This window comes from Amphiura filiformis, chromosome 10, assembly GCF_039555335.1.
Source record: "Amphiura filiformis chromosome 10, Afil_fr2py, whole genome shotgun sequence".
Taxonomy (NCBI): Eukaryota; Metazoa; Echinodermata; class Ophiuroidea; order Amphilepidida; family Amphiuridae; genus Amphiura; species Amphiura filiformis.
Window position 1 is genome coordinate 40,300,756 of NC_092637.1, and position 27,716 is coordinate 40,328,471.

The window sequence follows — 27,716 nt, forward strand, 5'->3', positions numbered from 1 at the left end:
CTGCATAACCCCGAGCTACTCATCTATTCGCCAAACGACAAGTGTTTCTGGAATGCTGCTAAAATAAGAAAACTTTTAATGCTAATTTATTGCACATTCTAGGGAAGCGTGGTTACCTTTTTTAAATAGCCGAATGAGAGGGTTTTCAATGAAATATTTTTTGTGTCAAAATTGAAGCATCCAATGTATAAAAGAATATATGAATATTTACTGCACATCATATATGACGATTCGTGATGCCCAATTGTGGCACAATTGCTGTCGTTTAAGAAGCAGAGAATTTTATTTCAATTTTATATACGCCAAAATATTTTTAATTGAGCAAGAATAAGGATAGAAAAAACGTGGTCTATGTAAAATTACATTAGACCCCGCCAAAGATTACTGTTTCGTTTTTATGGTAATTTAAATTTCTTGAATTAGGTCTAATGTGGAATTTTTAAATAAATGATAAAAACATCGAACGTATAGGCTACACTATAGTATTATACTGATACACATGTATATACGATGTACGAGCGCACGTGTCCGGCGAGTCAAAATCGATATAATGTATTGTTCATGTAGAGGTCCACGGTCGGATTCCTGTATGTAGAACACGCAGTTAACAACAATTGAGCACTATTAATACATATTAATGTTTTTAGGCAAATAAAATTCCAAAATATGGTACGTTTTCTGCCTTTGCTTGTCACGTGGTAGGCCTATGTTGAAGTTGCGATTATATGAGCTTATATGTTCAAATAAGTTTCAAATGGATACCAACAAGACAAGTGGCCGATCGGTATAAGGCGCTAGGCTCATATAGTATCCAAAGCGGTGCGCCGTGAGTTCGAACCCCGCCTCTTCCTAACTTAATTTTACTTTAAATTTCATATTGGGGAAATGTAACTGGGAGAATTTATGTATGGCGTGGAGTGGTGTGTTTCTATATCAATAAACTTGGTTTTGATTAGGGATATACATGCATCATATCGTAAACAAGGAAATAGTACTGTTTGTGAATTACTATCATAACGTGGTGATTGGGGTTTAGGAATATTCATTACTTAAAGGACATGATGAAGCTTCTCTTCAGGTTTGCTGTAATTGCTGGTATTGGGCTCAGTCTGTGGCCGGGTAAGTATGTAAGATACTTTAATAAAGTTGTATCTAGACTTGTATGGAGAGAAAAGAATTATATTTATTTATATAATTCCCGTCGAGCATGCCACTGTTTTTCCCTGTAATAGCACAGGGAGGGTGGCAAATTATTTCTCGAATTTACGGCCCTAGCTACTATAGGCTATATACTATTTGCAGGGAGGATATAAGTTTAAGTGACCGCTTATGGGTTCGAATTTCAACCAGCCTAATCACGAAGCTCCCGTGGCCGAGTGGTTAAGGCACAGGTCTCGTAAACCTGAGGTCCTGGGTTGGATTCCCAGGCGGGTTCGCTTTGTCCACTTGTCTCCTTTATTATTTTCGACGAAACATTATGTTTATTGTATCTAGACTTCACTGAAAACATGTAAGTAGAAGTTTACCTTTCCCATACTAGACTTCTCCGCAGTCCACTTGCCCATCCTACTCTGGCTATTACATATATATAAGCATAAAACTCTGATGTGCACAATTGATAGATTTTTCTTTACGGACTCTGTAAAACTACATTAATTTTTAACAGTGTATTATTAGGATTGGTGACATTGTGTGGAAACGGATTCCATATGAAGACCTGAGCGCAAGAAGACCGTAAGTCCACTTGGCCCCTCAACATGTATACACTAAAGTTATGTATAGTTTCTTAGGGTTTTATAATGTTTAATACATGTTCCTGTGAAAGGTTGTGAAAGATTTGGCCCCTGAACATGTATAAAACATTACCAAACTATACGAAACTATACGCAACAAAGTGTATACATGTTGAGGGGCCAAGTGGACTTACGGTCTTCTTGCGCTCAGGTCTTCATATTCAAAACTTTATTTTCATTTCCTGTTTGCCATGATTTTGTTTCACTTTCTTAATACTGCAGATATTACAGTGCTCGCACTAACAGAAGATTATTTTGGTAAACTCATTGGTGACTTATCATCGCTAGCCCATGGTGTCAAAGGGACGGTCTATGTGGCTACTAATCAGAGACTCTATATCAGGGACTTTTACTACGATGGCCTAGGACCAGGTAAATTGAACACTAGTAAAAAAAATGTAGCCAAGTCATTCTGGAATAATTCGATGTAGCAGTAGTGATGTTACAGGATTAATTATGATCGTATTTCTATGGAAATTTCACATTGTACGTTTCACTCACACCTGTACGATTTGTGTCTTCAAAAAGAGCCGTATTGTATTCAATCTATAATTGCACACATACACAGATCCGGGATACAGGCATGACAGGTGATGAGTGCGGCATACCTATAGTACAGGGCAATACATTGTTTTTACATATAGCTTCTTCTACGGGGAATAGAAAAGCATTCTTTTGCAAGGAAGGGTTGCCGATTTGAAAATGATAGCGATTATAAAAACTTCAATATAAGTATTGGTATTGCCATTTGTGAGATTTGATTGTCATTCAGATTTGCTTTTAATATCTTGCCTTTAGATTAAATTTGAGCCTAAGTTTAATTGGTCAGCGAAATGAGAATTATAAATCAATTTTATACCGATAATGGCATTCATTAAACCAGAATACATTATTTGTGGTCATTTAAGTGTACTTCTGTGTCACTATCTTATGGAAACGAGAAACATTGTAAATATCTCTCTTAAATTGGCTATTATTATTTCGATCTTTTAACAATAGATGATATAATACTCAATCTAAATAGAATGAAAAATATATAGAAATGTGTGGTTGTTGTTTTTGTTGTTGTTGTTTTTGTTTTTGTTTTTGTGTTTGACTCTTACTCTTTTTGACTGATTTCAGTCAATTTGAAATTCACACTCCCCGTATGGGAGATTAAGGGCACGTCTTCCATAGGGGGTGTATGGATTTCAACTGTAATAGCCCAATGTATAGTTATGATTTTATTGTAACGAATATCAGATGAATAGTCACTGATCCCGTAAAAACATAACATCGCCCTCTGTAGTTTTTATATTAGAACGGGACGGTTTTTATTTAGTTAGGTGTTCGTCATTATGAGAAAAATGAATTTTTATCTCTATCTCAATATATAGATGCATACGTGTGGATGGGCTCAGAATCTTCAGAACCGTCACCACAAGGCGAAATTGTCCCAGTTAACGGCAGGTAAGCATGTGAGAGTCGTACAACGCAATGTTACACTCTATCATATGGAAAGGTTTCTATACAAAAAGGATTCTCTTATAAACCATCATGCGCACAGTTTCCACCTCGATACATCCGAGCACACAGATATTTCCAAGCACAGCTTGTCTATCCTCTACGCAGTCTGTGTTTCTACTACACGGTTGAGTGCATAGCATCGTAAGAGCTGTGTGAGATCTAGTGGAAAATAGGCATCTGTGATTCGTTTTTGTCAAAACCTCAAGTGTTCCCTTCATCCGATCAGAATGTTTTATTTTTTATATCGAACGAAAGAAAACACTTCCCCCTAAAAAACATATTTTTTTCATTAGGTCAACAGATTTTTTGACCAAAGTTTAGGTTTTAAAAGTCACAACCTCAAGCGTTCCTTACAATATTTTTTCACGTTTTATGTCATTACATGAAAGAGCACACTTATATTATCCATATACTAGCTTCATTACAATGAGCTCTTTAAATTGCAAATCGTGTGCAAAAAGTTACTATTTTCGCCTGTTTTGTCACACGGTTGTAAATTCAATGAACTATGACTTTGCTAAAGAGCATTTACAAATTGATGTGTACGAAGGGTGGGTCATAATTGTGGAAACTCGTGAATAAATTCAGCCAGTGCCCGATCCATTAAAATTATTATTGGTGATCAAAATTGACAGATAGACACAAGTCTCAGTAGGCTATAAGAAAATGCCTCCCCCACCCCCACACACACGCACACCTCTAATTGTTTCAATTGGGTCTTACCTTTGAAACAAATTTCAGCTTTTTTTCCAAATTAAATTGTACACAATAAAAGTGTACATAATATACAGCAAATGGCTTCAATTTGGCTCTCATTTTGTAAAAGTTTCCAACTTGATATCACCACGACTCCGTAAACTAATATTTACTAAAAGAGTAAACACTTGGTGTCAACAAGTGGTAGGATTGTTGTATAAAGGTATAAAGTCAAATACAAATGGTCATTGGTCATAAATCGTGAATTGCAGAAAAATAATTGTTAGAACACTTTAATATTGTTACTTCAAATATGCCCCCCATCCACACTGTCAATGTTGCCAGTTGTTTATTTGGCCATGCACCGTAGAGACACTCAACAATGACGGGTGAGGAGGCGGGGGGGGCTGTAGCAGAAAACGGTTCAGGCTTTACACCAAAGAAAGTATGTCAAGTATAACTAAAAATACAGTTTAAAACAATTCTATTTTTACACAAGTAATTTTGACCGGGATTGTAGTTCAGAGGCGGACCCAGCGCACCTATTGCCGAGGGAGGGGGGGGGGGGGGCAATGTTTTTATTTACGTGTCCACTCCTGGGGGGGGCTGGGCTGAGAGAGCCCCCCAGGAGTCAAGACACTTTGGACAAAACGTATGTCAAAAACGCCCAGGATTTTTCTGTAGCGCTCCATTACCTGTCCTGAGAAGTGTCGAGAAAATAATAAATAGCAATGATTGACGCAAAACCCTTCAAATTCTATAAAATATAAACCAGTGGCGTAAGATATATTTTTGACATTGGGGATGGGGCTAGGAAAAAATTCTTGAAGTATATCCAGCACCTTTTGGCAACATAATATATTTATAGTACAAATGCGTGCGAAGCGCACAAATATTTTTGCCATATTATTGTAGCTAAAATTGTGAAATAGGCCTATAGTGCAAAAGTGGAACACATTCGAACGAAGCACGGAAAAATAGGCATTTTACGATACAATTGCCAATATTAGGTCAATATTGGTCAGAAACACACATACAGGCGTCAACATGTGGGTGGCTGGGGGAAGGGGGGTAATTGTATGGATCATCCGCCTTTATCAAAATCCCCCCTCCCCCAGGATTTACGCCTATGATATAAACGGTTTTTTTACAGCTATGATATTCTGGATGGGTTTTCAGATGGCGTATTACGGGTTGACTTACCTATGAAGACATTGACTGAATACAAATGGTTGTCTATTTGGTGTCGAGAATTCACGGTAAGTTGATCTTTTTAAATTATTGGAAAAAACATTTTTTCCCAAATACCAAGACAACTTTCCCAGGACAGGTATGCCTACACTCATAGAAATGACTTGTTCGCTTTGTTGGCGCAATTCAAAAGGAGTAAGTTTGGACAACTCAAAAATTAGTGTAAAAGTTGCCAAAACAAAAATCATTTTAGTTATCCGAACTTAAAAAATGCTGAAAAGCTCAAAAAGTTCCGTCAACTAATCAACTTTGTTGGCATTACTTAAAAAGTTGATGTAAGTCGTTGCGTCAACCTTTTAAGTAATGCCAACTTCTGAATTCAAGTTCAGGGAACTTAGAAAAATAAACAAGGTTCAAAGAACCAATTGAGTTATTGTAACTCAACATGTAAGTTGATGTAACTCGTTCATATTAAGTTACTGGTACTTATTGTTATTCCAATTTGGTACTTTGTTACTTAATTCACGTAATTGGATCATTTTCTGCACAATTAGCAGTATTCAAATATTTATTTTTGTAATCAGTGCAAAATTTTGTATACTATAGCACACCTCTAGAAAATTATGCTAACCTAGGCTAGTTTCATTTTCTGAGTTGTAACAACTCAATAAAGTAAGTGCAAATGAGTGCGACCAACATAATGATATCGAGTCAGCGTTACTCAAATTGTACGCGTTGGCATTACTCGGAAAGTTGACGCAACGACTTACATCAACTTACTGAGTAATGCCAACAAACAATTTCTATGAGTGTATGTTGTGCGTATTTTAACCCGCAAATCATGACATTTGAGAACAATTTCTGAAGGTGCCGTAGATTTACCGAACAAAATTTTAAATATTTTTTTAGTCTTTTGTCAATATGTCCAATGTGTACGTTTAGAGGTATTATGTGAACAATATATAGGCCCGAATATACAGGTAGACATCTACATCCAATAATTGGGCTATTCCATTTAAAATCCACACTACCCTTGTGGAAAATTTTGGAAATATCTTCTACAGGGGGAACATAAATTACAAATGGAATGAACTCATTAGGCAGCTCCATTTGAGAAAATCTCCGAGAAAGATTCAACCTCAATCGTCCGACTGAAAGAGGGTGAGTTTCAAATGGAGCTGCTAATATGTTCATTCCAATTGAAATTCATACTCCCCTGTGGAAGATATTTCCAAAATCTTCCACAGGGGTAGTGTGATTGAATAGCCAATTAAAGAAAATTTGATGGGCCCGTCGTTCTAGAGTGAAAATATACTTCCTCAATAAGAACATTACGTGTCTGGTTTTGTTGGCTGCTTTTATTTAGGTTGACTTTGGAAATGTAATGATTCCTTCTGACTTTGAAGCACCAGCCGAGGTTTCTTTGGGGTCTCTGGGTTTCACGCCACGTGTTCATAATGTCTATGCTCGTGACGTCATCATCATCAACGATCGTCAGATAAGTTTGGTTGAGTTGGATTATGACGGTAATGGACCTGGTAAGTTAAGTAATAGCGTGTACGTTTTGTACTAGTATATACTCTACCGAATAGCCAGGATATTTTTGACCGGTTGACCGGTATGTTGTTTTATGCCATGGATCATGTGGATGCCATGTAGAACTGTATTCATTTTAAAGCAAAGTTGAATACTGATGGCGCTATTTATCTTAAATCTTGGTCTTACTGAGGTATTGCTTGGTGGGGTGGGGGTTCAACCCTCTTTTATGACATTTATATTCAACCCTCTCTGCCCTTCTATCTGGTACAAGTGGATAGCTACGAGTCGCCTCTATCCAGTGATACCAAAAATAAGTGCCGACATGTTCCATGTAATGACGTCATTATAAAAGTCCAGCCTCGCAAAATTTGGGAAATCTCGCTTAAATAGGTTAACAAATCGTAGAAACATTTGGATAAATATGAAAGAAAATCACAAATCTAATCTGAATAGGGTGGAGTTGTTAAATCAAAAAGTCGCTGTGCTGAGCGCGAGCGTAAGGGATGGTTCGTAAATTATTCAAAGTCATTCGGTCGCTTGTAGTAGTATGTGAGCCCGGGGTTGGACGGTACCACTTGGGTGGATGGCAAAGTTGCACTTTTAGCGTAGATAGTTGACATCACACCTTCAACCCTGGGTAGAGAGAGGCAAGTGAGGTAAAGCGCCTTGCCCAAGTACATAACACGGTGGCACCGCCGGGGCTTGAACTCGCAACCCTCCGATTACGAGGTAGTTTGCGTACCGCTGCGCCATCATGGAAAGTATCCTTTAGAAAATGAACATTTAAACATTTTGATCTTGGCAATAGCTACTTGAACAGTAAAAAGCATTTTCGCCTTCAGATTCATTCGAACCCTTTACATATACAAAAGAGTTCACGTCGTCTTTAACTATGATAAGAGATCTGTCTAAATGTGGTCCCATTTAGGTTCCACCTTAAGGATAATGTAGGGGAGGGGAAATATGGGAAATCACAATGTTTGAATATGATGATGGTTTCAATGTAGGGTAATCACAACATTTTATTGTTTTATATTTGAAGAGCTTATTTCCAAACCCTGTTAAGTCCACAACCCCATGTGTCTCATTTACCTGTGAGATACAATCACAATTACTTTGACAAGTTTGACATTAGCAACAATGAGTTGTGCCATCAATAAGCTATTATTTACCATAACAATGCTGCATAACAATATGCAGACTATTGTTCTCATTTGGGAAACAAAGGCCTCACATCGTATTGTTACTGTGCGTCCATCCACTGTTTGCTTTGTAATGGTGCATCCAACTGAAATTATAATACCTAGCATCACAACACATTGCAATATCTCACAGGGATAGTGGACTTAACACGGTTGGAAAATAAGCTCTTTGATTCCTGTTGTTTTGTTATAGACGCTTTTTATTGGGCAGGAGAGGGTGAAACACCAACCGCAAATGGATTTCCTCTGGAAAATGAATTCGGAAGGTAATCTACCGTTAGATAAAGGTCTCAGTTATGTAGACAAATCCGAAGTTTCTACTCAATTAGACAGTTTCGTCACCCACATCCACCGATTTTTCCACGTTACTGAAGAAGTCACCCGACCTGGGTGATGAAACTGTCTAAGTAAGTAGAAATTTTGTATTTGTTTACTTAACTGAGAACCTTAATTTACCTCACAATCCTAAAGAATCTGTTTCAATATGTAATCTACCGTAATTTTATAGCATACTATCGAATAGCAGATTTCTATAAACCATCCCAATATAACCTATAAGGTTGCGCCGGTAGCGATCATGATAAAAACTGTTTAAATGTCGCCCTCTATAGTGGGACTGGTTTACAGTTATTTCGGATTTGTCAGTATGCGGTAATCATGACGGTATGAAACATTTGTTACATCTTGACATTATTACGTTTGTAATACTGTTGATGGATATCGAGTGCAAAAGACAAACCTTTTGAAATAAAATCTTATCAAAGTGCTATATTCATTTACGAATACCATAATTATTTCCACCAAATTGTAAAAATAATTCATTTAATAAGTTGTGATTGTTTTGTTTCTATACCACCTGGGCACCACGTTCGATTTGGTTCGATAGTGCTACCGGTATCCCGATAGCTGCCGATAACCCTTTTAACGTTCCCTAAACATGCTGAATGCATTGTACTATCATAATAATGAGCATGTATACGCTATCGAAGTTACGTAATAATCGGATTAACTACCATAGCAATAGATTAATACAATTTTTGAATAAATCGCTCTGCACTACAAGCATGGTTGCACGCATCACCTGTGTATACATGTCTGCAATCATAGATTGCATACAATACCGCTCTTTTCAAAGATACTAACATTACAGGTGCAAGTGATTAGCATTTATTTCACATCTATGGTTCAATGCACCGTGGTACCGTGGTACCGAGGTACACCAAGGTACCGTGTGAACGTTGTAGTGCAGAGCGATCTATTCAAAAATTGTATTCATCTATTGTTATGGTAGTTAATCCTGTTACATCATCACTTATAGTACTATCGTTTTTATTACAATGAAAAATGTATGCGAGTCTTCTTGGTACGATAGAAAATGCCTATCAGGGCACCACCGATAGCGCTGCGCTATGACGTGGTGCTCTAGCCTCTTGAATATTTGTTGTCAATTTCCAGCACTGAGCCTCTGGAACGCGGTTCACCATTCAATGACAAAAATGTGACTGTGACAATTCCAGAGGATAAAGGTAATGTGTTTGGCATTGGCCACGTGGGTCTATGGTGTGTTCTGGCTGTACAGGATTTCGGCCATGTTGATATTCCGGATGCAGGAGAGCTGAATATCCCTCCGTATGATCCAGATGTAACCACTACAATGGCTCCTATCCCAGCAACTTATGAGCCTCCGGTAAGGAATATTATAATAATATTTATAACATGCATCAATCGGAAAATACGTTTTTCCTAGTCACTATATTAAATTCTTATTTATTGATCCCAGCGAAAGTGTAAACAAATTAAAATGGTGTATACATTTCCTGGAAGTAAAATATTAAAATTAAAATTGTCATTAGATATTTTTAAAATGACAAATTTGGGGAAAAAACGAGGAAAACAGCAGTGTTGACAAAGTTGAAGCCCAATTCAAATACATAGCTAATTTCTCTAGTAGAGGAATTACAGATTAATGTAAAATGTTTTATTTGTCTTTAATATACGGCTTTCGGCTTACCCCTAACAACTAGCAGGTTATGTTAGCACATCTATGACACCAACAATAGTGCCAAATTCTGTACGATCCTCCGGATGAACAAATCACTGAATAAACAATTAAGCTCCGCTCCCCTAGTTTAAGTCATCAGGGCCTTACACCCCCTTCTTTTGGTTAATAACTGTGAGCTACTACCAATATCTCTCTGCATGAAGGTCAACGAGTTGACGCTTAAAGCCCCTCCAAAGTCTCAATTATCCAATTCTAAATTAAACGCAGTTTAAGCAGGGGAGAGTGGAATCACCAGGGGCGTAGCAAGCAGGTGGGCTGGGTGGACGAAGTCTGTGGGCCCCGAGGGTTCAAGGGCACCGAGAAAAAGCGAATAAAATGAAGTGGATTAGGGATAGGGCCGATGTACTTGCTACGCCCCTGGGAATCACTATGGTGTTTGTGCGTAGCAAGAGCATTGGGGATCATGGGCAAGGAGCAGTTCGGGGCCCTTTTAACATCTCCTTTATCAACCCTATCCCTAACCTATATATTTTCGCTTTTGCTCGGGGTCCCTGAACTCTCGGGGCCCATGGACTTCGTCCACCTGTCCGCCCGCTTGCTATGCCCCTGCACTATGGGGAGACTAAAATGTGGGTATCTGAATTTGGAAATAAACTCAGATTATTCTTCTGATCTTTTTCTTATCCTTTCTTTAGCTCTTACCACCTACGAAATGTATTTGATTCTTATCTTTGTAGAGTAAAGACAATTGCGAGGTCCTTATTGATGACACTTACCAAGTCAGATGGACAATTGAAGACGACACTATAAACATCGCCCTCAGTGGTCGCATAAAACCAGGAAACTATCTAGCCTTTGGTCTTAGCGGTTCGGACAGCACAACACGGATGGTAGGGAGTGATGTAACGGTGGCTTGGCTGAATGAGCTTGGTACAGAGGCTAATGCTGTGGATTATTACCTCAGCGCTTATCAACAGGTAAGGGATAGGATTTGGTTTGATCCCACAACGCTATCAGTGGGAAGTTATCCGTGACTGAGTTGATTAGAGGTTGAATGCCTTTTTATCGAAACGGATCCGTACATTCTGCGGATGTGTTCACCATGAACACGAATGACACGCACCAGGAGCCCAGTTAAGTATTTATTAGAAGTTGTCTAAAGGCCTCTATGTCCGATTTAGACGTCCACCTTGCTAGAATGAAAGACTTGCAAAGGTAAATGATTAAATCTGTGTGTCAGGCCTGACAAATCCTAAAACACTATGGAACACTTACGGACAAATCCGGACGCACTTGTGATTAACATTTTGGGACTTAATGAATTAATTAACCCAAGTTTATATGCCTGATACCTACCTAGTTTTTCCCCCTTGGTATTCTCTTTTTAGCTTCTTTAGTTTACTGACGTAAATCAACGAACAACTTGCATTTGATTGTGACATCAGTTTTATACGTGTATTGTTTATTCAATTAACTTTCCCGTATCTTTTTCTTTAAGTGCGTTCTCGGCGATGGACCTGGATCTGGTACCGGCGCATGCCCAGATGATGTGTCTAAACCAAGTGGAACTGATGACGTCACAGTAGGAGACTACTCTAACCTGTATGGTATCATAACCATCTCTTACACAAGACCACTGAACACTGGTGATACTACTGGCGATCAAGTCATTCCTATTGATGAAGATGTATATATTGCGTGGGCTGTTGGTCCCATAAACCCGTCTGGTTTGGCAGCTAAGCATCGTCAGCAGCCATCAACGGATTTTAAGATCAACTTTGGTCGCCAGAATTCGTCATGTCCGCCATTTTCAACCGGGGAAGACGTGGAGTTGCCTCCTTGGGAGATTGAACCGGTTGAAGATGTGGAGGAATTTATGGTAGATATTGGACAGGCTGGAGGACAACAGGGATACGAAGGCATAACAGGTATGTGTTCGTGTACATCCTGCGGTATCCACATGATGGCCATAAGATATCAACGTGTGGACCATGTGATATTCACGTGCCCTCCTTGCGAAACGGCCATGTGTGCAGCATGTGATATTCACGCGATCATTTATACCTTGTTTGGATCAATGTATTGATCAATCGGCGCACATGCTCAGTATGCCAAAAAAATGCTCAGTGTGCAAATTACGCGTCGTATTTGCATACTGATCACGTGTGCATACTGATCATACGTGCGGTTTGCTTTGATCTTTAGCTACACTTTGAGAGTTATCGGTATGCATTTGGGGGCCAACCCCGTTTTCCACCAAATCAGGCCAAATTGATGAAATTCGCGCATTCAATCAACTGCCTCGCAGACCCAAGATCACATGGTAGACTGCCATCTCTAGGCACATGGCGGTTGGATTTGTTTTATGTAATAGCAATATAATTATAATACGTGAGAATATTGAATTATTTTTGATTCCTACTAGGTTCCCCTGGCTGGGGTATAGCTTGGTATGTAAATGGACTAATTATCCCTGAAATAACGGTCAGACGAAACAAGAAATATACATTCACGATAAATGGCGGGGATGATCCGGACCAGACAGCTAATTATCATCCATTTTATATTTCAAATGACGAGATTGGTGGCTACGCACAAAAGACTCCAGAAGATAAAGAAGTAAGTCCTTTGAAATATTTTTTGGTTGTAAATTTGACCATCTATACACAAAATGGTACTCTCTCACACCTCTCCATACGTATCCCATATACTCACACTCACTCTCAGCTATACACAAGCGAGTACTATGGGGATGAGGAGAAGGAGGAGGAGGAGGAGGAGGAGGAAGTTAAGGAGGGGGAGGAGGAAAAGGATAATAATGCTGCTGATGATCATGATGATGACAATGTTGTTGCTACTGCCGTTGTTGATGACAACACGACGACGATGATGTTAAAATGATGCGAATAAAGGTTATGATGACAATGATGATGATGTCCGGTGATGATGATGATGATGATGATGATGATGATGATGATGATGATGACAATGATGATGATGATGATGACGACGACGACTACAGCAATGATAAGTTTTATTGATAAAATCCTCGTTGAAGTTCTCTTAGAAACGAGTAAGATTACCTTGGTTGCTTATTTGTCAAATGTTCGACTCTCAATAACTTGTGCTGCTAATAACTGTCGAGTCACAATCCATGTAAAAGGGTAGGTACATATTTTTACACACCAACATTTTACACATTCAAGAAATAATTCTTATTAAATCATTAGAGTGGATGATAAACATGCAGTTAATGCGTGCTGTGAATATTCGGATTGTCATGCCAATACGTTGATGTCACTGTCAGTGTATTAATCTTCCTTAAAATGTTTTTTGCAGAGTGTGATGATTTACGCTGGTCCTGAGTGTAAGTTGGTTGTAATGAAAGACAGAGATAAAAAATTTAAATCGCGTCTAACGTCGGGGCAAAGGCGCGCCGTAATTGGTTGCCGACCTGTGCAGTACGGCATTTTCTGTCAAGTTGTCAGAATTTCAGACCCAAACTAGTCTTTTTATCTCTGTTTTTCATTATAATTTGGTCAATTGTTTCATTATTATAATAGGCCTTACGGTAAATGTTTCCAATAACATTGAAATGTTTGAAAAAAGATAAGTATTGAATCAAGAGTGTCTTTAATGCGCCCTCTGTATTTCTTCATAATCTTCTAAAATTGACAAAGAATGAAAATCATTTCTTCGCAAAATTGTTAATACAGTGCAACAATCTTTTGTTGTACTTCAAAAAACAAATACAATACAATGGGGAGTAGTGGTTTTCACCGAAACGAAATCCCACTTTTTTCAAGACTTTCTTATTTAAACCTATGAGAACTACCTGCCTATTGGTCAAAAAAAGGAGTTTTCATTACCAATTGGACCAATCAGCAACATTGTTGGAATAATTTCACCACGCAAAAAAATGGGGGTGAATTATTTGCAAAACTCCATTCTGATTGGTGATTAAAATGAAGATATCATGTAATTGACCTATCAGAGGCAATGTTAGATCGACAGGTAGTGCTCAAGGGGTTAACGTTTTGTCTTCCTTCCTTCTTAGCCGGGAGTTTATGTGAATGGCGTAGCGTTGGTTTGTTCAACCCGGATGACTACCAAACATTCCAAGAATATAGAGATAACGCTTTAGAGCGACAGTGCGAATCCCCAAACAACCCGGGAACATTGACTTGGACACCAGATGAAGACACCCCAGACTTAGTGTATTACCAGGTAAGGGACCGATCAGAATTTATGCGGGGAGATTTAGGTGAAACATGATGACTACCAAACATTTAAGAATAGTGCGATAACACGTTATAGCGACATTGGGACCCACCAAATTATCTGGGCACCCGCTATGCCGAAAAGTTTGCTAGTACCCAGTCTCTAACACTAAACCTAACTCTAACACTATCCTAATTTCGGACTAGCCATGATGCAGTCATGTCTACAGTAGAATTCACCTCACCTTTGCAGGACTTAAACTCCAATAAAAGCTATTAAACCAAGATAACACTCATTGAAACAGCTCAACTGATTAAATCGGATCTTCTCTGGCTGTGCTCATGTGTCTGTTTTATATGTGCGGTATCCCAATGAGCTGCTATAATACAGCTTCAGTTGGGTAACCGATTATAAAGGAAACGCAAGGAAACAATGGTATGTGGACCATTGTTCACGAAATGAGACAATGGCCTGCTTTTTGTTAACCAGCATTGTTGAAAATGAGCAACATAATGATTGTTGACTTAAGGGCTGGGGTATGAACGTTTGGACAGTATTTATTGTGGGACATTAGAGCACATCAGACATATCGAATTGCATTCTGAATACGAAGAATGTCCTTCTGATATCAAATAATTTTGATTTTGAAATTCGCAATGTAATACACATTTTATGGCAAATCATTAAAATTGATAGTTTTGATATTTAACAGTACTTGAAGTAAACTTTATAAATCTGATGATTTATACTTAAAGTGTATGTAGGTGGGATGAAAAGCCGACAATCAATTGAAAATTTTGACCTATATCGTATTGAAGATATGGATTTTTCTTCCTAAAACACCAAAAAAAATTAGGTCTTTTTTGGGAAAAAATCTATATCTTCAATATGAAAGGTCAAAATTTTCAATTGACTGTCGGCTTTTCCTCCTGCTACATACACTTTAAGAATATGTCATTAGATATATATAATTTACTTCGAGTACTGTTATATATCAAAAATTTGAAAAATATCAAATTTTTATAATTTGTCATAAAATTTGTATTATATTGTGATTTTTCGATAGGTCTGAGGTGCTCTCATGTCCCACAAAAAATACTGTCGAAACGCAATAAACGCTCATTTTAGATCCCTTAACACGGTTTGGAAATAATTTCTTCATATTTTTGGTGTTATCTGTCGTTTACATATCCTTCATAGAATACTTTAAATGTAGCTTGTACCGTTTTTTGTGGCATCCTTCAGAACGGAGCGGTCCGTTACCAATATAGCTCAATATTTTCGGTCAAATCTCCATTCAATTAACACGGGGAGTTGGCTAGCTATGAGCTAGCTATGCCTTGCCCTCACGCATAATTTCGACGTGTTTTCTCACGGGCATATAATGGTGATTTTCGCCGAATTCAAGATGACCATCCCTGTTACAACAGTGAAACATGCCTTACATGAATCACCGGGAACGGTAGCGACTACATGTATCATGTCGCCCTCTAGAGTTAATATTAAACAAGGGCATACTTTTTTTGTACCTGAAGTCGACACTGTAAAAAGTTACGATTTTTAGTTCGTAATTGAACAAAATTGGTTGATAAACAGGTCTTGTTGTTCAATATACATTTATAATCTTGATTTTCTACAGATATTATTAATTCCCTTTCCTTTTTCATTTTCCCAGTGTTACACACATCAATACCTAGGCTGGAAGATTCACGTGGTTGATGGCGCTACTATGAGTTGCTGTATTTCTGTTGTGACTCTTCTCGCTGGCCTTTTACTAACCGTTATAATGAAATAAATTTGAAAAGTTAATTGAATTTTTATATATCGTGAGTTTAGATATTTTTTCCCATCTTAATTACCGCATACCGCCGAATATCAGGCAACTATCCTCGTCATTAACACCCTTTCGTATTTTCCGACTACAGAGGGCAGTACAAAGCTGTTTCATCCCTGGTCGATACCCGCACTCTTCGAGTTATATTTATGTGGGCGGATTATAGTAATCTAGTATCCCGTCCATCTACTTTGTTCAAGAAGCGGATCGAACAAGAATTGTCGAGTCAAGAGATACATTCCAAGGATAATTGAAATCTGGATATGACAATTCCTAATTAGCATGTGACCAATCGTTATTCAAATAGGTTATTGTTATAGAAAGAATGTCATCACCTCTTCAGATGCTGGCCCACATGATTTTGTGGCCACGTCACTGCAACTTGTTTACTGGTGCTTTACTCTGACGACGTGGTCAACATTGTGTGATTTTCTATACAGCAACTGTTGCTCTTACACCCGCCCTTGTCTTACCAATTATTAACCTATTTATCAAAGTTCACCAAGGTAGTTGTGACCATCGACGTTGACCCCACCCCCGTCCCCCAAATGTGACCGTTCACGGCGAATGAGCCGTAAATTCCTCCCCAGGTCAATTTTGTTTTATTTCGTGTTTAAAAAATGAACATCATTAACTTAAAAATGGTATATCATTTGACTTCAAACGATATCCAGAAGCGGGGTTATGGTTTGTTAAACTTTGCTCCTTCAACAAAATTATAGCTTTTTACGTTTTTACATGTGTCTCTTTTTCCACATTGCTGGCAATAAATAGCAAACAGTCATAATTGGCGGTCATTTCAAATCATGACCAAGTCAGGTTACTCCTTCATGTAATTATACACGAAATTAGGGTTAGGGTTAGGGTTAGTTTAGGGTTAGGATTAGGGTTAGGATTAGGGTTAGTGTTAGGGTTAGGGTTAGGGTTAGGATTAGGGTTAGGATTAGGGTTAGGGTTAGGATTAGCTTACACGAAATAATTACATGAAGGATCGACCCCAAGTCAACGAGGTTTAAGAAAGTTCTCTCATTGTTAATTGTTGGTTATGCATACCTGTACAAAATACAATGCCTGGTAACCCAATACTTGAACAGGATTTAGCAAAAGCAAACAAAGACCAGAGCTATTAAAAGTTCTATAGCCATCTAAGGTAGAAGCTTATTATCCACATCGATAATAGGATTATTGATTAGTTTTTGACTATCAAAATGAGACAGATGTCGGCCAGCTTAAGTTACCGATGAATACGACCTTCGTACACATTTTACACCGTAACTCAGAATACAATTTAGGGAATTTACGGCTCATTTGTGCTGCCGGGTCACAAATAAGTATCCTAAATGTTGTATTCCAACCGCTTTCATTCATACCATATAAATCCCGAGGACCAAAATCAATGTCATTGTGATGAGCAGGTTCGCGCAGTAGTGCCCGCTATATCGTCTGAAGATATGACCGATAAGACCTCCCGAAAATGGCAAGTGACACTGGACGATATCAAAGCAGAAAGTCCATATTGTATAAACTGGTGCAAATCAAATGGAAGGATCGAGTACCTCTTCGCAACGATACTAGACGTATGACGTACTATTGGACAAAACTCCACGTCTTGGTCATCTCCCAGCAATTCTAACCATTTTGCCGAGATCTAGCCGGGATTGGAACTTCCTTGGGAATATGAAAAGATCATGCTGGGGTGATATCAAGGGGTGAAGTTAGCTCAATCGTTAAGGCGGGATGCGGATTTAAACACTGACGGTGGTTTAGTAGGTCTACATCTTCGTGGAAAAAGGAGTTCCACTGGACAAGGAACTTACTGCTAATTGTAACCCGTACGGAACTCTGGGAACTGATCTGGTTACAAAGGTCTTTTGTGGATTGTCTAGGGTGTGCGCTTTTATGGAATGATTTGGGCCGTGGTGGTCAGCGACACAACCTGTAAAATGTGCTGAGGCTTGTGGATCAACGTCTAGGCGTTGTGCCTGTGCGTAACGCACTATAAATCAGTATTATTCAACTTGAATAGCCCAATAACAATTTGACTAACACATGGCCATGCTAAAGAAATAAAGTCGCTTGTATGCACAAAGTACTAAACCGAAACGCAGTGCGCCGCAAAACTGACGGTATGATGTCAACTCAACTTTCTAGCTACAATGTAACAATCGGTTAAGAGCAGGGAAGAGTGCATGGTTGGTGACCAATCAGGAACCTGGACCAAAATAAACAAATTGGACCATACCTAGACGCACGTAAAACGTCATACGCGGGACGTATAATTGAAATACAGCGTTTCTAGAATTTAACACATAATAAATGAGACAGATAGCGCCGAATCAGAGAAGATATCTTCGATTCCCATAATGCATTTCTTCCATTTTAAATTTTCTACACTGATTTGCTATCCAGTGCAACATGGGTCGATAGTGACGAAATGTTCCTTGCAAAAGTTTCTTACTTGACTATAGAGCCATGTTCAGCCAGTCTGTTCTCAAAATTAAAAAAGGGAACCTGTACAAAGTAATGTGAGTATCATTTGATGAAATAAGCTGACGTATCATGTTGCAAAGGATTCTGGGAAGGGTAAGAAATCTTCTCTGGTGCCGAATTATCGTCACAACAATATCATGGGTAGCTCAATAACAAAATGATATGACACAAAGTCTACGATACAACGAAACAGGAAATCCAAGGTACTTTGCGGAAATATTATTTGAGTTTTTGGTTCACTGATGTTACGCGCATCAGTTTCAATTTTTATGCAGATTCCTACATGTACATTAATTTGTTGCATTTAAAGACTAGTAGAGAACTCAACCAAACCTGGTTGTGAAGCTACGATATTTCAAAATTTAATGTTCTGGTTTTTTTGTGGTTTTTGTTTCTTTTCTAATTCAATTGTTGGCGAGGGGAGTTAATTAAACCCCTGTTTGCCAATGAATATATTATAATTAATTGTTTTAAATACAACCAATGAAATCAAACATTACGTTTCGATACCTAAAGAGAATTGATCAAAAATTGAATTCCCTCCTGAGGTTGATGGTATCTGTCAATGAGTTGACCAGATCACTAGTCTTTTATTATAGCTAGAGGCAGTATGTAACACAAATGGGTCAATGAGTTACATAAAAAGTACCTTGTGTGGTATTAGCCGTGTTCAGACGTAGGGTATTTAACTCGAGTAAAGGGGTATTTACCTCGAGTAAAGTGCCCAGTCGGGGTAAGCTCGTGATAAATGTCGAGTTTGTGCCCGTCTGGACAGTAGTCGGGGCAGCTTATCCCGACCTCAACCCGACTGATTTACCTCTGAAAAAGTCAGAGGTAAATCCTTAACCCGACCGGAGCAGTCAAGGTTGATGCATGTGTGGATCGCACTAGAGGTAACAGTCGAGGTAAACATCTGAGTTCTTGCTCTAAACTACTTTACATGAATCAGGCGTGCGTTTTTTCTTCGCTGAATGGTGTAGGCCTAATGACCCTGCAAATACATGTTTATACAAAACTTTTTAATAGCATTTAAATGTCGGGTTATATAAAGATCATGAATACGTTTTTATAAAATTATATTTGGGCAAACATTTTGGTAAAATATTTTGTCAACAGTTAAATCAAATAAAATGTTTTGCATCACGTTTTCCATTTTCCGTTGCGAATTTTACTCGAATGAAATTGGTTTACAATCGGACTGCATATTTACTTTAAGAACCTGCGCGCTACTTCCGGAAATTATCCCGGGGTACAAAATGGTCGTGGTAAATTCACGTCAGCAGGTCGTGTTAAAAGGTCGGGGTAAGCTATGTATGGACAATCAGTCGAGTTAGCGAAAATATTTGTGGTATTTTATCACGGGTTGTAAAAAATTTAACTCGAGTAATAATTCGGGTCTGAACGTGTCTAGTTAGTTACCAGGAAGTGAGTTTTGCCTCAGGCCAATTTGGGGTTGAATGCTGATAACTCACTGCAAGAGTTATTACCTTCGATTTGGTTGAATAAGGAGGTGATACATGATCAATTCTGTTCAGGCAGTAAAACCTAATGGATAACTAGTATATTATTATTATCTGCATCTTATTCGCTCAAGTCCTGTATCGCAAAGTCAAACTACATTTCCGTGAAGGAAACTCATCAAAACACCTGTTCAAAAACTCCTGCCATGGCTTAAGATGTTTAAGTATAATCTACAAGATGTATAACGGTACTGCAAATACATTGACGTCAGAATGATTTTAATTTCGCGATATTTCGAAGATACGGCTTATAGTCCGGAATTTACGGTACTCCATTTGAGTGACAAAACTTTTGAGACGTCTCAGTTCACTAGCCTTATTTTCATTTCGCTTCTCTTCAGTGCTTCATGAGATCCAGTAAAAGCCCACCATGCCATTGTAGCAGAAGATTGCTGAGGATAACCCGAGTAGAAGCCGTTGAGATTTGAAGCGTGACATTTCTTGTACCACCAAGCACCTTTATGTCCAACAGCACATTGTCCACTAGCAAAGTCATTATCTCTGTCCTTTGTCGTGAATGGCATATTCGCATGAACGCCGAGCCCGTCTCCAGCCGTTCCACTATACTCTCCCAACGCAAGCTGATAATTGGTTGCTTCATCCCCGACACCAAAATCATCATATTCAGCATAAGCAGTGTTATTATCGAAATCTTCCAACTCGATCTTCAACTTCCAAGAGGACCCTGTTTTAGTCAGTCGATTGATCTTCTCAAGTCCAAGCCAGTACTCCCCATTTAGGTCTCCAAAACCGTTTTTATAGTCCTCCCAACCACGAAAGAAATCTACTGATCCATCAAATCGTTTCTGTATCACAGTCCAGCTTTCTCCTTCTGTTTCCAGATCACAGAAGGCTTGAAACGATCCTCGACGACCTAAATCATCCCATGGTGTTATCGTGTAGACACCGCTAATGTACGGTCCTTGCGCGGCGACGTCCGAACAATCCCCGGCTGTTAGATGCGTGCCTTTCGTCAATGTGTTTAAGTAAGCTACCATTTGGCTGAGGAGCTGGTTTTGTGTGTCCAATAGATGTGCGATTCCATCGGAATCCAATATATTATTGGTAGCTCTTTTCTGAGGATAGCCGTTGGTACATCCCGCGTAGAGAAATAATATGGTTATGAATAAGGCAGCATGGCGTAGTGTGCTCTCCATGATGATAATTGTATATGGTTTGCTTAAAAGCGTGTTTACTGTTGTCTTGCTTTAGTCTAAATTGATCTATAGTACCACAGACTGTAACAAAAAAAGTTATACAATTCCAGTTTTGCTTTTCAGAAAAAAATAAAAGGGATCATTGGAACAATGCTATTTGCAGTGGAATAAGTAATATCTTGGCTAACAAGAAAACTTTACTAGTTTCTTTACTAGTTTGGGCTCAAACGCTATACCCCATTCACTAAATCGTCCAGAAAACGAGTTGGGCCACTTTTGACATGTGTGAGCATATCAAGCTTACGGTCGGTAAAATTGACTTTCATGATTTATACGCAATTGTGTTTTTGTTCTTAACATTTAAAAGTGTTAAATGCAGCGGAATCAGTAACATCTTGGCTAACATATAAGCTCGATTTACTAAAAAATCGCCGGAGTTTTAGCCATGTTCGTACATGTCAAGTTCAACTGTACCGTGACACCTTGTTTAAAATTGCTCATCTTAAGAGCACCGATCAGATGGTTCATGATTCAACTCAATTCAAGCTGACCACTTTACTCAATTGACAATATCTTCGTTTGGAGACCACAACATTGAAACAAAACTCAAATATTAGCTTAATAAATTACCTTGACGACAAAGTAAAAACCAATACAATCAATAAGTGAAATGTTTGCCTAATACCATGAATACTATTTTCTAATCTGTATAATTTTTTTTGTTACAACCTGTACATCAGAAGTAGTGACATAGGTGAAGAATCAGGATGTGGCTATCTATTGAGGAAGGTTGATGAAGTCAGACATATAATGTAACATATATTATCATCGGTCAAAATAGCTTCACGATTTCCCGTTGGTACTATGCGTGCAATTCCTAGTTCCTGAATCTGCCCCGCACGGATGTCTAGAGCAGTCGATAGCAAGTCCTATTGTATCACTTTAAAGGAAGACAGAAAACAATTATTTCATAAGCATGTCATTTTGAGATCTAAATAACAGAAAAAGATATTCAAACTACAGATGAGTTGACTTCTGACGTCAATGCCTGGCAGTATGCGCACGCATCATATTTTGTTCAGGGCTCGTGTTTTTAAAACTCCCGCCACATCACAATAAGTCTTTTGAACAGTGGACATAGTGGTTGCATTGGGTTTACTCAAGCATATCGATATACCAGTCCCTTGCCTTTGTTGATAAACATTGAGGTCAACTCATCTATACATGGTCAAGTGGTTCTTAGTTAGAACATAGCATGTTTGAAGAAAAAAGATTGAAGGTATTTATTTGTAAATTAGGGTTCGCCGTTTGGACTGACCTACATACCCCCACACATAGGTTTCCATAACTTCTTATATAGGGTCAGTAGCGTAACCAGCGGTGTCGGGGCAGAGTGCCCCCCTGACATAAATAAAAGAGAAAAGTGCCCCATGGCCAGGGCCGTTCCTAGGAATTTTGCCGCCCTAACGCAAAGCCTCTCCATGCCGCCCCACCAAAGCATACCAAAAAAGTGTTAAAGGTGGTTACCCCCTTGAAACTTGTCAGTTTTGACCTACAGGTTTTGACCTAGTATACTGCCCACCAGCGGCGTAGTTAGGGGCTAGGTGGGGCTAGGGATACCTAGTGATGTCCCCTCGCCCCGATTCTTGAAACCATTGCCTACCACAAATAAATCTTGGCTATAATGAATTATAAATGGATTTTAAATAGGGTCTACCACAAATAAATTTTGGCTGAATGAATTTTAAATTGATCTTTAAAATGATTTTTGTAGTGAAATACGCGCGAAGCGCGCGAAAATTTTGACTTTCATCGCTTGGAGGGGCGCAGAATCGATGCTGAATTGGTCAATTCGGCGCCCAGGGCACGTGCCCTCACCTGCCCGTCGCTACGCCACTGCTGCCCACGACCGTTTTCCTTCTTTTCTGTATTTTTTATCCCTTCCATTTTTTTCTTTTTATCCGCTCTCATTTTTTCTTCCCTTCTCTTTCTCCATTCCCGTTTTTTTTTCGCCCCTCTGCGTTTGCCGCCCTAGGAGACCGCCTTACCTGGCTTAATGGTCGGAACGGCCCTGCCCATGGCAAACAAATGAAAGAGAAGTCGGGAAGTCAAAGGAAAAGATCCCGTTTCCCACCCAAATTCACCCGATCATTGGCCAAAATGATTTTTTTGCGAACTATGCGCGCACCTTGTCCTGTTGTCACAATGGAAGCTCGAAGACTAGCTAAGACTTTACATTTTATACAGTCTCTCTCTTGCCCGGTATATGTATACCGTAAACGTTCGCCTAATGGCGCTACGGAGTTCATGGAAACGAGAGAGCGCCATCCCTGTAAAAGCCGACTATTATCACTGATCATTAAGGGTACGTGTAGTTAAAAGGGTGAAACCTATCGACACATACAATTATGAACAAGATCGAACAAACTTGTTCATGATAATGCGGTAATCATTCACCTGATACGTTGTGGCCTAGTGAGCAGAGCATTAGACTATAGTGCGAGGATAAAGAGAACTTGTGGAGAAGATTGATGGTTCGAATCTCATGCAGTAATTTCTGACAGATTATGATGTCTGTCAATGGTTTTTTTCTGATTTGAGGAAATTTTATTCTCTATTTTCTTGATTTTATCTTTAACATTGTTTATATTATTTTATTATTTTATCTTGTATGGTTTTTTTCATGATTCTTTGTTTTTATCGTTTCATTTTAGAGTAATCAATCCATTCAATCATGGAAGTAAGAGACATGGAAGCTGGTCGATCCAACACCTATTGAATTCTTTACGTAACATTCTATAGAGGGTACGTATCAAGTTTTTGTGATAACAATGTAGTCAGCGTGTCTTTGATGTGGATCAGACTTGCCGCCTTTATTGCCAGTTCGTTTATTTACAGGTTTATTATTTTGAGCAAAAAACGTGTTTTTCTTGATTATGTTTCAAGTATGTTGTTTTAAAAAAAAAAAAGTGACAGGGATGTTAGATTTGTAATCCATAATTACAGAAATCCATTCAAAATGTCGATTTCTACCCTATACTTACAGATTTTCTTAAACTTCAAAATATTGGAAATCATGCATTTACGTCTAAACCGCTAATTAGCGGTAATAATTGATATGCGCACTTGGCACATGCTTTACATTATAAAATGAATCCTGCATCTATTTGTGTGCCTGGGCTGCCCGACATTGCTGTTGACCAGAATGTTCCAGAGTCGGGTATTATCCCCGGTATTATCTTTACATTTTGCGTAAAATAAATTGTATTTCATTTCATTTTCTGTTTTAAAACTGCTATCTGAAAGTCTAGCATATATATACATTTAATCGGTAGGTTTTCACATAATTACATACTTTTGATAAAATTGTATAAATTAAACTGATAGCATTCTGACCATTACGTAGGGATTTTATAAAATCTGTTTGTGTTCATAAAACTAGGCATGCACTGCGGTAATATAACACAGCCCATTGTCAGGACTTAGTACACGACCTCGTACTGCTATTGATTTTTAAGCGGGAACTTTGATTTTAGACATGGTACACGTTGACCATGCGATGACTCAATTGTTTCACTTTCAACTGTACTGCTTTTGTTCAGTATCGCGGCAAGTATGATACTCACTTTGATGTAGTATTTGACCAGCTTCCATGTGTATTACTTCCATGATTCAATCAAATGTTGTAATGAACCTATTTGCAGGGGGATGACACTCTATTCACGTGGTTTCTTTTCCAACGCTAAAAGATTACGAATTTTGGTGGTTTGTAAATGAAAAGTGTCCGCACTATCGATTGATTACGTAACTGTTATGAATAATTTATTAGTTTTTCAATGCAATCGCCTCGACCCATTAATACATATTATCTGTATTTATCAAAGTACTTGGAATAGCAATCTGGTGAGTTCACTGAACTACGCCCAAATACTGATGGAGTTTTAATGGCGCTAATCCTCTCCATACACAGATGAACAAATACAATAGGAGAAGGTCAACACATATGACCTCCTATATGAAATGTTATATGAGATGTACAACAACCTGAATATCATAAAGATCAGTGTTCGTTTGTGCATATGAACTGCATATTTACAATACTAAATATTACTCGTTATATATTATGTCAAATATTGGTAGTATGACAACACGGTATATACATTGTATATAAAACGACTAATAGATCCTACTATCATGGCGTCAGGTCATTGGTTCATCATATCCCGTATGTTTCTTAAAATTCATTCATATTTGAGACAAATTTCTGTGCCCATTTTATAGGCGTACAGGTGGATCCGTTTTTTTTTGTCATTTTCATTTTTTTTGATGAAAGAATTAAGGTTTTCCACTGCACGGAGGCCACTATGTGATACTAATTTAATGCTATTTGTAAATGAATGCGGATTCCCGGTTGTTATTTTTCCACAGTGTGACAACTGTCCACCCATCCAGACAACATCATCACATAATAAAACGTCTGTATTTTTACGATGAGTAAATATTAAACTGAACTTTGCCTTGGAACATTGTGTAAGACGGTGTAAGATTTTGTGGGCGCCCTCAACATTATTATCCTCTTTGTATCCGTAAATGACATGGCATAGACTGTGTGAATTCTATGAAGACTAGGGGCCTACTTATACATGGGGTCATATCCATGGACACAAGTAACGATAATTGACAACACGATACGCGACTGTATTTAGGAGGCTAACCACTAATAATTAATAATGCCGGGTAGGGCCTACTCCTGGGCGACTCGTGTGGGCAAGGACGCTTAGGACGGTGACCAAATGAGTCTCAAATTTCACCGGGAGGGGCACTCAAGTATGATAATGTAGGCCTATACGCATGTGTGGCCAACTTTTTAAACACCCCCTAAAACGAGTTTTACCCTACCAGCAAATTTAGGATCAATAGGCCTAAGCTAACTTAATACACTAAAGGAAGTTTTGGATGAGAAAACGGACATTTTGATGAGAAACGGCCAAAATGGTGAGAATTTAAATTTTCTCATTCTTTTGGATGAGAAACTTCCTGGTGTGTGTGTCAATCATTATTGTCTTATTAAAATCCGGGACTTTGGTTGACCTGTGCTAGACTCAAGCACATGTTAATGACGCAAAGACAGTTGTGGTAACACCATGGTCGCAGACCTGCAAAAAAGCTCAAAAACAGATAGTAATGAAACCAGTTTTTATTTTCCTTGCTCTAGCGAGTTCACAGAGAAGGTGTTTCTAGTACAATGCAGCGTCGGACTCTAGCTGAGAGCGTAGCCTGAGTCCAAACGGACTCCAAGAAGGGCTCTCCATACACAAATGAACAAACACAAAGGAAAGTAGTCTCCTCCGTGACCAGCTTGATTTCGATGGAGCGAAACCAAATTGGCTGCAGAGGAGACGGGTAATTTTGCCATGCAAATGAGGTGAGTGCCCTCTCAAGAATAACTACTCTCTGCTATTTGATTGTATAGGCATTTGTTATGTGTGTGAGACAAACTGTCGCGTGCGACAAGTCTTTCAATTCGCGCGAGTGTCCTTGCCTATGCATCAGTGGTCATAAGAGATATATCATTTTATTCGAAAGGGGGGGGTCCCAAATATACGGGGGTCATAAAGTCTTGGAAAGAATAATAGGAGGGGTCATAAAATGTTTTATGACCAAAATGTAGGGAGTCACAAGATGACCACAGAAAGTGTGTTATTTTATTCAAAAAGACTGATTTCAATACAATTTTGGGGTTTGGGATCATAAAATTTTTGTTGCCAAAATAGGGGATGCGCAATTTTATTGACGCAAACTTTTTGTAAATTTGGGACCCGCCCCCTTCCGAAAAAATGACAGCCCTCTAAGAGGATTCAAAAGATAACCTCTGCCCCAATAATCCCTAGCTATATTTATTTGAAACTGTTCCACGGAGGATGTATCATAATAGACTCAGTCTTCAAATGATATAAATAAAATTTGAATGAGTGAACGAACAAAATCATACAACGACCAACTGAATAGAGGCTGTGCATATGACGTATCATCCCGTAAATATGGCGGACTACTCAAATGCATTCAACAAAAGCATGATTGCATCTACCGTGACAGTTCAGAGTTCGTCTCACACACATAACAAAATGCACTACGATCAAATAGGTTGATGACAACCATGACAACATTTGATTGAATGGACTGCACTGCGCCATGATTACGGTGAAGAAACCGGATCAAAACCTTTGTTTGGAGCCAATCGATAAATGCAAGGCCTCTATAGCTATCATTGAATACTGGCTAGGATTCCACAACACAATGAGAACATGTTATAAGGCGCTTTGGAAGGCACACAATACCCCATTGGCTTTCCATATTATGTGCACTCAACAACTATTCAGTATCGAAGCTCGGTATCGAAGTTACGTAATATTACTATGTCAACGGGATCACGCGCTTAAGTAATGAACCACGGTCGAAACAATCAGTACACAAAAAAGGCATACCAAAATAGCGTGATCGCAATGATCGCCATACAAACAGTGCTTGGTTCCGATACCATCACGGAGTTATGTATACTTCGTGG

General features: G+C 38.7%; 1 protein-coding gene, 1 long non-coding RNA gene and 1 pseudogene across 2 annotated transcripts; 2 read left to right on the plus strand and 1 right to left on the minus strand.

Moving 5' to 3' along the window:
- Positions 1–1,025: 1,025 nt before the first annotated feature.
- LOC140163274 (protein Skeletor, isoforms B/C-like) lies at positions 1,026–12,830 on the plus strand. The gene is made up of 11 exons (XM_072186671.1): positions 1,026–1,119; positions 2,016–2,165; positions 3,170–3,242; positions 5,149–5,254; positions 6,553–6,724; positions 8,121–8,193; positions 9,383–9,614; positions 10,667–10,906; positions 11,428–11,857; positions 12,355–12,548; positions 12,657–12,830. The coding sequence occupies exons 1-11, from the start codon at positions 1,059–1,061 to the stop codon at positions 12,828–12,830; spliced, it is 1,905 nt and encodes a 634-aa protein (XP_072042772.1). The 5' UTR covers positions 1,026–1,058.
- Positions 12,831–13,269: 439 nt separating this feature from the next.
- LOC140162848 (uncharacterized) lies at positions 13,270–16,364 on the plus strand. The gene is made up of 3 exons (XR_011860361.1): positions 13,270–13,296; positions 13,987–14,156; positions 15,826–16,364. It is a non-coding gene; the product is annotated as an uncharacterized lncRNA (long non-coding RNA).
- A 506-nt stretch (positions 16,365–16,870) lies between these two features.
- On the minus strand, positions 16,871–21,196 carry LOC140162849 (microfibril-associated glycoprotein 4 pseudogene; annotated as a pseudogene).
- Positions 21,197–27,716: the final 6,520 nt, after the last annotated feature.

Excerpts from the sequence above, each read along its gene's own strand:
- LOC140163274 (XM_072186671.1), top strand. The coding sequence starts at position 1,059 with ATGATGAAGCTTCTCTTCAGGTTTGCTGTAATTGCTGGTATTGGGCTC. Across the intron at positions 1,120-2,015 it reads TGGGCTCAGTCTGTGGCCGG|ATATTACAGTGCTCGCACTA; the intron begins GTAAGTATGTAA and ends TTAATACTGCAG. Across the intron at positions 11,858-12,354 it reads GGGATACGAAGGCATAACAG|GTTCCCCTGGCTGGGGTATA; the intron begins GTATGTGTTCGT and ends GATTCCTACTAG.